At 35.7% G+C, this 12,190-nt stretch overlaps 2 protein-coding genes across 2 annotated transcripts in view; both read right to left on the bottom strand.

The window, feature by feature from the left end:
• Window positions 1-292: 292 nt before the first annotated feature.
• Window positions 293-7,713, bottom strand: LOC107715363 (syntaxin-5-like). Its single transcript, XM_016521481.1, has 11 exons — window positions 7,637-7,713; window positions 6,867-7,095; window positions 6,650-6,720; window positions 4,853-4,908; window positions 4,697-4,767; window positions 4,482-4,598; window positions 4,332-4,388; window positions 3,378-3,459; window positions 3,190-3,287; window positions 2,975-3,096; window positions 293-1,762 (listed from the first exon to the last, which is right to left on the bottom strand). Exons 2-11 carry the CDS (start codon window positions 7,074-7,076, stop codon window positions 1,603-1,605), a joined length of 1,044 nt encoding a protein of 347 aa, XP_016376967.1. The 5' UTR covers window positions 7,077-7,095; window positions 7,637-7,713; the 3' UTR covers window positions 293-1,602.
• A 582-nt stretch (window positions 7,714-8,295) lies between these two features.
• The window catches only part of LOC107715260 (vascular endothelial growth factor A-like), a 6,861-nt gene continuing 2,966 nt past the window's right edge, over window positions 8,296-12,190 (bottom strand). Inside the window, exons 2-6 of the mRNA XM_016521344.1 lie at window positions 11,429-11,500; window positions 9,112-9,151; window positions 8,744-8,931; window positions 8,540-8,625; window positions 8,296-8,357 (exon numbers count right to left, since the gene is read on the bottom strand). Of these exons, the coding sequence (XP_016376830.1) occupies window positions 8,339-8,357; window positions 8,540-8,625; window positions 8,744-8,931; window positions 9,112-9,151; window positions 11,429-11,500 (405 nt within the window). The 3' untranslated portion in view covers window positions 8,296-8,338. The remainder of the gene's footprint in view (window positions 8,358-8,539; window positions 8,626-8,743; window positions 8,932-9,111; window positions 9,152-11,428; window positions 11,501-12,190) is intronic.

Here is a 12,190-nt window from a genome sequence, read left to right as displayed (position 1 = left end):
AAGTGATCTGCAACTAATAACTGTAACTAATTTTAATAGTGATGTCGGTTTTCATAGCAGAGGACATTTTCCACTAAGTTAGCCGGACAGTGTCTTAATAGCTTTTTTTCCGTCCTTAATTTTGAATAATATATCTATTGTTTTAAATTGTACTATTTAAAACCAGGTCAACATTTTTGTCAAATCCTTTGCATGAAAAGATCTATGTATGTTTTAAACCACTCAAAAGTTTGCCATCAGCTAGTTAAGGCAAACTGTTGTACTGTTACTGCCCCAGTAACAGTTTTGTAGCTTTTTACCGAGAGTGTGGAAAGGTTCTATTGATATTAAAGGTTCTTCATGGAACCTTAGATGCTAATAAAGATCTTGCTGATTCATCATCATGAACGTTTTCTACACTTCCCTTCCTTCAAATGTGGCATATTTATCAAATGCAAGAATTAAAGAGTTTTAAAATGTCACTTTTCATTTATTTCAAAATGAACTTCATTATCTCACGAACTTTAATGAATCAGTAACTACATTATGCTACTGTAAAAAAGAAAAACAGCAACAGACATTACAACAAAACATACATTTTCTATTTCAAATTTTTTTTTTCAGTTCTTTCATTTTACAGTACGCATTTCACAAATGGTGGGGTGGGACTTTCCCCCAATCTCAAAGTCCAGTTGAACACAAATGTGTATTCTCTAAAAAAACACCATTTACCTTGAGATCTGGAAAGCAGTATTCTCATGGACCCCCTGAGACCGTACACAGAGAAATACTGACAAGCTGAACCGCAGTGTACAAACAAGCTTATGAAGGATGATTAAAACACCCAATGAAATGAAAAATAAATCCTGTCTGAATTGTTTAACTTTCATGATTCATGGCCAAAAGTTGGAAAATGTCACTAGCTCCAAATACGGATTTCTCACCTGCTGAACTAGCTGTATTCACAAGTTGTGCAAAAGTGGTAATCGATCCCAAAATCCAAACTTGAAAGAATACACATTAAAACCTCTAGTCAGTCACCATAAACGTGTAGAAGCATTACTGTCATTTGAGATGGCTTGGTGGTCTACTGCAGCAGGCAGAATATAAGAGGGATTCTGTTACAAACCCCTGCATAAAGTCTTCTCTAAAATAATATTTAGACAACAGAGAGAAAAAATGCAAATGCATAAAAAGGTCTCGGAACACATGATGTCTAAAGGTGTGTATCATGATTAATACCAATCAAAAGTCACCCAGAATTTGTTCAAATGGCGGTTCTTTATCCATGAGACGATTGCCGGCTTTACTCAAGGATATCTCTGCAATCTGTGTGATTTAGAAAAGCTAATTATGGACAATCATTTCCAAGAGTTTGCTCTACAGATACAGAAACATATCAGATTGAAATTTAAATGGACAAACTGTTGTAAATCCACTACAAACTGACAAATGCTCTGCCTATATTGAATTGAGGCTTATAAATATTAAATGCCATCTATTTTGAGGAAAACGATCACTAAAACAGAGCTCAGCAGCTAGTGAGCAGAGAAGAGAAAAAAAGAAGACTGAGAGAACAGCCCCTTTCATTCCTTTTAAATCTGCCCCTCTTAAGAGTGGACGTCAGGTCATGAAAACCACAAAGACAATGAAAAAAATGATGAGGATTAGGAACATCTTGATGAGCAGCCAGCGGTTGTTGGACACGGACTGGAAATATTTGAGTATCTCTGAGTGCGCTAGCTCCACGTTCAGCTGAGTGTCCTCTACATTAGCATCAATTCTGTCAGGGAAGAGAGAAGTTCAATGGAAGGAATTATTGTTCGTTCATTCATAGTGTAAATAACACTACCCTTTAAAAGTTTGGGGTCTGTTAGATGTATTTTTTTCAATCTTATGCTCTGAATTTTCAGCAGTCATTACTCCAATGCTTAGCATCACATGATCTTTCAGAAATCATTCTAATATGCTGATTTGATGCTCAAGAAACATTTCTTATTATCAATCTTGAAAACACTTTTGCTGTTATTTTTGCTATTTTTGTGGAAACCGTGATACTTTTTTCAGTATTCTTTGATAAAGTTTGAAAAAGAAAAGCATTTATTTGAAACTTGCTGACCCCAAACTTTTGAATGGTAGTGTATGTGTGAAGATGTTTAACTGGAGTCAAGATGCTGGCCTATTCAAAGCAACTCTACCAAATCAATTGAAAAAAAAAAAAATAATAATAATAACTTTTTTTTTTTTAATGAAACTGGTACCATTTACTACTGAAGTTTGCTGTTATTTTTGCTATTTTTGTGGAAACCGTGATACTTTTTTCAGTATTCTTTGATAAAGTTTGAAAAAGAAAAGCATTTATTTGAAACTTGCTGACCCCAAACTTTTGAATGGTAGTGTATGTGTGAAGATGTTTAACTGGAGTCAAGATGCTGGCCTATTCAAAGCAACTCGAACCATTATTCTACCAAATCAATTGAAAAAAAAATAATAATAATAATAACTTTTTTTTTTTTTATGAAACTGGTACCATTTACTACTGAAGGAACTGCTGGCTAACTGTTACTGTGGCAGTAAAAGAGCCGATTACAATGGCAGAGAGCTTTTCATTATGGTCATAGACAGTGATGACCAAACCACAAATGGAAGCAAATGGGGAAAAACACACTTGCTTATTGATTAGACACAGAAATTGGAACAAAAATAAATAAATAAAGACTGGTGTTTGAATTTGACCTACATTTCTGGGTATAGATCAGAGTTATTTTAGTATTATTTATTCTCTAGTATTTATTATTCATGAATATTTTGAATTAGCTTTTATTTTTATATTTTCAGATTTCATTTTGATTTTAGTTTGTTTCAGTAAATCCATAAATCATTTCGTCATTGTTTTTTTTTGTTTTTTTTCTCTATTTAGCCCTTAATTTATTTTTCAGTTTCACTTACAGTTTCTCTCAAATAAGATCCTCCAGACATGAAGTTTGTTCCTCACCTCTGTACGGTCTCTTCCTGTTCTTTCACCATATGAGCCAGCTGCTGAAATATGGAGCCGAGCTCCACAATGGTGGACTCTATATTCTGCATAGTGTCTGCACGGTTCTGAATGTATGAATCCTAAACAAACACATGACAACAGAGATTCAAACATACTTGAATCAGTTTCCCTGCAGCTGTGCCATTACAAAACAGCCAGTGAACAAATAATACCCGTTCACTGATTAACTGCATCTGCTGACTGGAGCTGAGGTCCATATCTATAGATATATCCGTCTTCTTGGAGTCATCCTGCATAAGCACCGAATTGTCTGTTGAAAGACAAGCAAAAGGGAAAAAGAACTACGTAAATGTTTAAAGGTGGACAATGTGTGCTTTTTCACAAGTAGAGATGCTCTTACTGAAGCTGTTGGTGTGGAAAGAGGAGGATGAGGCAGGAGTCTGAGAAAATTGCTCTTGCCTGCTTCTCTGCTGTTTTAAGTTCTAAACCGAGAGAAAACACGAGAAAATATACATAAACAGAATTGTACCATGATGGATCTAACACTAAAAAAGTAGATCAATTACCTCTGTTCTGACTTCCAGGACTGACTTGAAGTCACTTGACATCGAAGCCAGTTTGGACTACAAACAGAAAACAGGGTGTAATTTCAAGCGGAAGTCCACTAGACATCATTACTTTGTGATTGAGCACTAAGGCCAGAGGTTAATTAATACCTGTAATGAGACTACGATGGTGTTGGAATGTGTCTGAAGATGTCTGCCATTCTGTCCACTCCGTGATCGAACGACTTCCTGCAGGCCAGCTATCTGCTTATTTAGACTGTTAATGTCCTGAGTGAACAGGCAGACAGTTATGAAACAGATACAGTATGAAATGGGCAGACAGAATAATGTGTCCTTGGCAAAGGGGAAGTAACAATCACCCTAACCTGTTTCACAATGTAAGTGAGTTCTTCGATTTCAGTTGCTTTGTCATCAAAAAGGGACTTTCTTTTGGCAACTGCAGGTGAAAACAGATTGAGTTACACGTCAAAACTGTCCACAGTGGTACATGTGTGAGATGGCGAGGGAGATGAGATACTTACGGATTGTGAGCTTCTCCAACTTGGCAAAAGTGTTGCTGAGGTCTCTTCCAATTCGCCTGTTAATAAGATGCGGTCAATATCCGTCATAAGATCAAGTCGATGAAATAACACAGACCATTAAAAGGAGGATGAGGCAGGAGTCTGAGAAAATTGCTCTTGCCTGCTTCTCTGCTGTTTTAAGTTCTAAACCGAGAGAAAACACGAGAAAATATACATAAACAGAATTGTACCATGATGGATCTAACACTAAAAAAGTAGATCAATTACCTCTGTTCTGACTTCCAGGACTGACTTGAAGTCACTTGACATCGAAGCCAGTTTGGACTACAAACAGAAAACAGGGTGTAATTTCAAGCGGAAGTCCACTAGACATCATTACTTTGTGATTGAGCACTAAGGCCAGAGGTTAATTAATACCTGTAATGAGACTACGATGGTGTTGGAATGTGTCTGAAGATGTCTGCCATTCTGTCCACTCCGTGATCGAACGACTTCCTGCAGGCCAGCTATCTGCTTATTTAGACTGTTAATGTCCTGAGTGAACAGGCAGACAGTTATGAAACAGATACAGTATGAAATGGGCAGACAGAATAATGTGTCCTTGGCAAAGGGGAAGTAACAATCACCCTAACCTGTTTCACAATGTAAGTGAGTTCTTCGATTTCAGTTGCTTTGTCATCAAAAAGGGACTTTCTTTTGGCAACTGCAGGTGAAAACAGATTGAGTTACACGTCAAAACTGTCCACAGTGGTACATGTGTGAGATGGCGAGGGAGATGAGATACTTACGGATTGTGAGCTTCTCCAACTTGGCAAAAGTGTTGCTGAGGTCTCTTCCAATTCGCCTGTTAATAAGATGCGGTCAATATCCGTCATAAGATCAAGTCGATGAAATAACACAGACCATTAAAGCTTAAGTAGGTCTGAATAAATTATAGGTCAAATGCAGTGTCTCGTGTCAATACTAAAGACAGTTGCAGGAAAAAGTCTGTAAACCCTCTGGATTTTCCAGGAAATTGGTCATGAAATTTGATCTGATCTTCAACAATAAACAAACAATAGACTGAAGTATGTGAAGCTTCAAAAGCTAACAGCAGTCAGGAGTCAGCTAAATGTTGATTCACAAATTTTAAGTCTGACGTTTAGGTCAATCACATGATGGTCTTTATTTATTTATTTTTGTTCAAATCTATTCATTTACTGACAAAAACATTCAAAATATGACTTTTTTTTTTAACAATTTCAAAAACGTCAATCTGATGATATCATAATGCACATTAATGCTTGAAAAACAAAAGCGCAAAGCACTAACATTCAAAAGTTTTTAATGTTTTTGAAAGAAGTCTCTTATGCTCACCAAGCTGCATTTATTTGATAAAAAATACAGTAAAAATAGTAATACTGTGAGATATTATAATTTAAAATATCAGTTTTCTATTTTAATATATTTTTTTATTTATTTATGTGATGGAAATGCTGCTCAAGAAACATTTCTTATTATGTTGAAAACTGTTGTGTTGCTTAATATTTTTTTGTGGAAACCGTGATACTTTTTTTCCCCCATGATTTTTTTTATGAATCAAAAGTTCAAGAGTGACATTTAAATGTCTTTACTGTCACTTTCCTTGCTAAATAAAATTATAATTTAAAAAAAAATAAATTCTTAAATAAATAAATTAAACTCTTTAAATAAACTTTGATCAGTGATCTATATATTTAAAAACATTGTCACTGTAAAAACAATGTTATTTAAGAATTAATCATTTGTTATATTATTATATAATTTTTGAGTGCATAAACTTTCATTCATAGTATTGTTTAAAATATTGCTGTGCAGATATACATATTTATTATTGTTAACATTTATTTTTTCTTTTAGTTTTCTTATTATTTTTGTTTATCCTGGTACGAGCATACATAATTGTACTTGTGACTGATTTAGAGAGATTTTGATCTTGATTTTGTTAACATGTCAAAGCAAATGTTGATTTAATGTCTATCTCCATTGTTAAAAAGCACCAATAAAAAAAATAAAATAAAATAAAAAAGTACAGTTGTAAAGAAAAGATGTTTACTTTTCTTTTTCATAGACATTCTTATATGTCACTGACTCATTCACAAAAGTCAATGCCTGATGTGAACCACACCTGGAACAAAAGAGCTCTCATAGCACCTAAGATTAAGAATTGCTGACTTGCATGAAGCTGGAAAGCTGCCTTTAACCCAACTGAGACACTTCTACATGACCTTAAGAGAGCAGCCACACCAAAGATCCCAAGAATATTGTACAACCTAAACAGTTTTGTTAAGAGGAATGGTGTCTGATGCGCAATGAACGTTGGGCTTATCCCGAAAGGAGTTAACCTGTTATTAAATTCAAGGGTTTACATACTGTTTCCACCATGCATGCACTGGGAATACTGACACAGTGTGTTAAATTAAAACAAATTATACTCACATATACTCTGTGTTATTAATTTAAGCAGACTATGCATGTGTATTGATGTGACTTGATCAGAATCCAGGTAAATCCAACATTCACATACTTTCCCCCTTGAACTTTTAGCGATTGAGAGTTTAACTCACTTAGCCAAGAGCGTGAATTCACTCCGCTGTCTGACTGCACTGTTGACAGCTCTGACAGGTTGTGCTCCATTCTGGAAAAGAACGAGAGAAAAACTTTGCGGTGTTTTTCCAACTCATGCTACCAGTATGTACACAAACTCCACTAAGGGAGACTATATTATTGAACCTATTAACCACTTGCAGGTTACTTGACAATATGCATCAGTAGTTATCGCACCTGTCTCCCCTGCAGGGACTTGCACACAGACTGAAACTCACTGGTACGGTCTCGGCAGGACATGCTGAATGTGTCTACGACAGGGGCGATGGGTGCTGGGACAGCCAGGGGGGTTTCCAGCTGCTGGACCAGCTGGGACTGGGTCTGAGACGGCCCAGTGTACACCCCGTCCTGGCTGCTTCTAGGACCGTGTCGCCGACGTGCGTTCATGGATGCACCAACTCATCACCTTATGATAAGGAAGGAGAAATCAATGTTAAAGTGTGTTAACAGCAAAACTCCCTTCCAATTTTACTTTACTTTTATTTTAATTTTACTTTTTTTTCAGGATTCTTTGATGAATTGAAAGATCAAAAAACAGCTATTACTTGAAATAACAATCTTTTGTAACATTATAAATGTCTTTACTGTCACTGATCAATTTAATTGACACAGCTGTTTTGAATAGAACACGTCTAGAAACTTCTGCTTCTCTATTGCAGTCATCTGCGCAATGTCACTGTTTTAAAAACAAAAGAATGCGCTAGTGTGGCGGTATATCATCTGCTTATCTCATTATTTTGCAATCATTTTCATACTCTTTTTATGAAAGCCAGCGCTTGTTAGCTGCTAAGCTAAACGTGTAGCTGAATATATCATTATAATGCTTTCTTCGGTCAAACAATGAAAAACGTCCCACGCGTCTGAATACATAAATAAACGAGCAGCGTTGATTTGTGAAGGGGAGATGACAACATATGAGCTGAAAGATACAAAGCTTCATTTCTCACCACTCCGCCTCTCTGCTGGTTGAACTGTGTGCAGGTTGTGAATAATATCCGGGTCTTAACACAGATATTGACATCACTGCCACGTATTCTTTAAAGGAGATCTAATATTATTGTCAACACAAGGTGGCGCTGTGAAACTATGTTTGAATTTAAGCTGATGCGGTGAGTTGAAGATATCACGCAGATGTATGGATACTGACATCATTGTTTTTTTCATGAAAGTAAAAGTTAAATTATCATGTTACACATGATTGAATTAAAATCTTTTATTAAAGCAATCAAAACATAGGCACCAGAATATGTACCATATTTGACATTCTTTCATCGTTTGTCCTTTCTTCTTTTCTTTTTCGGTTAGGGTTAATCTTATCAATTAATGCAATTGCTTACTTTTACTAGAAGCAATGTCTGTTCTTATTTCGTCTTGTATGATGAATTTGCATTAAAAACAATTGAATGAAAAAATGTTTTTGAAATAACCGAAAGAGAAAAATAATTGTACTTAAGTGAACCACAAATGTTTTTCTTAAAGCAAAATGTTTTACATAATATTAAATATAAAAGTAATGTTGTTATTATGATATTTAATATATTAGTAATTTTAGTAATACGAATTCATTTAAATAACTTGATAAAATATAAAACAACTGGTTAAATAAGCCGATTACAATTTCTGTGGCATGGATGAGTCTCCAATAAGCATCATAGTTGGTCTCTGAACCTGTTAAGAAGAAAGAGAATAATAATTATTATTATTATCATCATCAACATCCTTAAAACACCATCAGAAGTCAACTCTGCCACATCTAAATGTAAATGATATAGATATATGCTTTACCAAGGTTCTATGAAATTATACAGCAATCATTGCTTTTAATGTTAAGTCGTGAACCTGTGCATTACCTGCATTGACACTGGCTGTGTTCAACAAACGGCAGCTCAATAATCTCTTCAACATTCTGCCCACGCACATTCTTAAGCTGCTTAAACTGTAATTTTGTAGTGGGAAAAAATGATAAAATTAAAAAATAATTAAATTAATAATAATAATAAAAAAGAGAAGAAAAACATATATGATGATGAACTGAATCAATAACATTGCCATACCTGCATCACAGTGGTGTGTGTGCTCACATTCACACACAGCATAGCCTCATCAGAGCAGCAGCCTCCACAGCGCTGCAGAAGCACACATGAGGGGAAAACACCTCTGTGAATCACCTCAGGGAATTCATGCTCAACTTGAACTAACCTTTCACGTGGCTTGCAAAGGCTGCTGACATATAGTTTCCATGCTAAAAAAATATATACATAAAAAAAATAAACAACGAATGAATGGAGAACACAATATAACAAAGACACGTAATATCTGAGTTCTCTAAGAAACATTGTTGAAAACAATTATGGTCTATTCAACTTGATTCCTATGAATAGTACTTATAAACAGACCAATGAGAAAGAGAGAGAGAGTATACCTTGAACAGACTTATGACCAATATTTTGATTGTGTGGATGCTGTGGGTTAAAGATACAACAGTTTGGTTAATTTCGAGGCTTATTTATTAGTGACTCATTAATTCCAAATGTTTTTTTTAGTGTTAGGGCATTCCATTTCAGAATTACTTACAGGTGGAGTCACTACAAGGTTTGGCATAATCTGCACGTAAACATTTTGTTTTTGTCTTAATAGGGTGTATTGGCCATAAAAACAGAGAGGCAGACCGAAAACTTGTGCTACAAATTTAAATAGTTTTGTCCAGGGTCGTAAATTTCGTCTAACAGTAGGGGGGGACAATAAACATAAAATTTCTCAAGCGCAATATTTGAAGTGGACACAAGGCGCGCGGGTTGGCGGGTGGGGAGCATATTTTCTTAGCGATAGATGCTATTTACACTAAGTGAAAATAGCAGTATTTGTTTTGTGATATGCTATTTACACTACGTGCAAATAGCTATTTATACTATATTAAAATAGCAGGATATTCTGATCATTACTTATTGCCAATAGTGGCAATAATCTGCACCTCAGCATTGTAATACATTATAAAACAGTATGCAATAATAACTTATTGAGTGTAAATTTTAATTGTAATTCAAATGATTGAATGGATGCCACCTTATTGGGACAAAAGCCCTCCCTTCACCTACCCTAACCGATACTTTTTCAACTTTTTGATTATTTTCTTCATTTTTATTAAAAAATAAATGCTTGTCTGATGTGATTTGAAGTTTGAAAAGGGAGAAAAAAAGTTCGCCAAAAGGCAGATTCGAACCCGAGTCGATCGCGTCAAAAGGTGGACGACACGCGTTTTTCCATGCGCCACTGGACTGGAGCTGACGACTGGCGACTAGGGATGGGCGTATCGATCCGAAGTATCGATATATCAATACTGACGCGAGTATCGAAAGTATCGATACTCAAACAAAAAATATCGATACTAAGGTGCGTTTTATTTACCAGTGGTTTTATTTAACAAAAATAATAATAATAATAATGCGTACAATATGCATTGAATTGGACGAATAACCTTTGTTAGCGAATAATTGTGTATGATAGAACTATTTTCTTGCTCATCTGAACACACGCAAATGTTGCAAGACAGAACCAATCAATCACAGAGAGCATTCACTCACTGCTGACAGTGCATTCAAACAGGGCTGCGTTTCCCAAAAGTATCATAAGAAAGCATTAAAGCTTTTGGGAATGGCAGCCCTGAACAATGCTTATCAGAGGACAGAAAAAATATATAAATGTTTGAGTTATTTCACAATAAACAAATTGAAATTGTAGCCTACATAGTTTGTGCAATTACAATTATTTAAATTGAACGTTGAAAGATAAAATTGATTATGTTCTATTCTGTATTGTTAATTGAAATCATACACTGTCAGAATAAAAAGGTTGCATTTTATGCATGCAACAGCCATTCACTGGCAGTCCCTAATGGCAGTACAAAATATTGCACTAAATCAAAAGTTCAAATGTTACAAATAAGTTAGAATATTAATTTTGTAATACTGGTAGCACTAATATAAAAATGTGATGATATATGTTACAAAAAAGTAACAATTTTGAAATACGTTGATGGTTGTATTTTTTTGTATTTGATCTCAGTATTCCTATCCATGTTGTATAAGGGTTTTTTATGCATAATTGTAACCCTAGAATGTGATCAAACAGTTTAAAATAGCTGGGCTAAGATATATAACAATTTTTAAGACTGCAGAAATGTGTTAATTCAGTATACACATTATCCCACCGGTTACAATTGTGACTGACCATAAAATAAAAATTTTCACACACTTTTCCCAAAAAAAAAAATGTATTAATTATTTCAAAGGGTTACTAATGACACATCATTTGGATGTTTTCATGTCTGGGAAAAATTTGGGCTTAAACGGGTTAAAATGCGTTTTAAACATAAAGTTAAGTGGTTTTCATTACCCATTTTACTCTTAGTAATTTAATAATTTAATCAATTTCATAATTTAAAAGTTTAGTGCAGAAGTATCGAATCGGTATCGATATCGACGATACTGCCTTGAAAAATATCGGTATCGTATCGAAAACAAAATACGGGGTATCGCCCATCCCTACTGGCGACCGTCTTTTGTATTGTTGACTATCCCAATCACACGTTGGTGGGTGGAATTAATATAATAGCCTTTGCCAACGATTTTTTTTTTATTCCCAACAGTTAAACAGTTGCCAACAGAAAAAAAACGGGGGGAAATATGCTGCAGCACCCCCACTTCCCGCGCCTATGATGTATACACAGAGGAATGGCTTACTACTATTAGTGCAGCAGAGAGACCGTGCCAAACTACACAACTCCAAGCTGTTGTGGTCGCGCCGTGACAGCGCTCGTGTCCGTTACAGTGTTGCCAAGTCCGCGGTTTTCCCGTGGAATTGGGCTACTTTATCACTGTTGCTGGCTGCGGGTTGTTTTTCATGTCCGCGGGTTGAAGCGACCCCAATAACGTGTATTTTAGCCCCCAGAACGCGATTTTTACCGGGGGACCCCTCGAAACGCGGTTAGTTTTGAGTAGCAATTGGGCGGGTTTTGTTATGAAAACCTGGCAACCATTTCCCTCAAGCAGGTAAAGTTATTATTGCTAACATAGCGGATTTATCAAAAAATACATTGACATCATCTGTATTAAAGAGAAACTAATCACTTCATTCGATGTTTAAGTGAAGAAATTAGCCTTGACAGCCTTAACAGACTACTTACAATTGATTAAAGTATAAAACGTTGTTATTTACAATGCACAGCCTGGTTTTTAATCATATTTGTAGGGGGGACAACCCTCAGACCCCCCCGGGATTTCCGCCTATGGTTGTGTCTACATCTCTCCTGCCTAAATTACTCTAACACAGGGGTGCCCAACCCTGCTCCCGGCGATCGACTGTCCTGCAAAGTTCAGCTCCAACCCTAATCAAACACACCCGAAGCAACTAATTAGGGTCTTCAGGATCACTTAAAAATTAAAGGCAGGTGTCTTTGATTAGGGTTGGAGCTAAACTTTGCAGGACAGTCGATCGCCAGGAGC

The sequence above is a fragment of the Sinocyclocheilus rhinocerous genome, unplaced genomic scaffold (assembly GCF_001515625.1).
Source record: "Sinocyclocheilus rhinocerous isolate Xijiao unplaced genomic scaffold, SAMN03320098_v1.1 scaffold299, whole genome shotgun sequence".
NCBI classification, from domain to species: domain Eukaryota; kingdom Metazoa; phylum Chordata; class Actinopteri; order Cypriniformes; family Cyprinidae; genus Sinocyclocheilus; species Sinocyclocheilus rhinocerous.
Note: the sequence above shows the minus strand (reverse complement) of the source record. Positions and strands in the feature narration are given on the sequence as shown.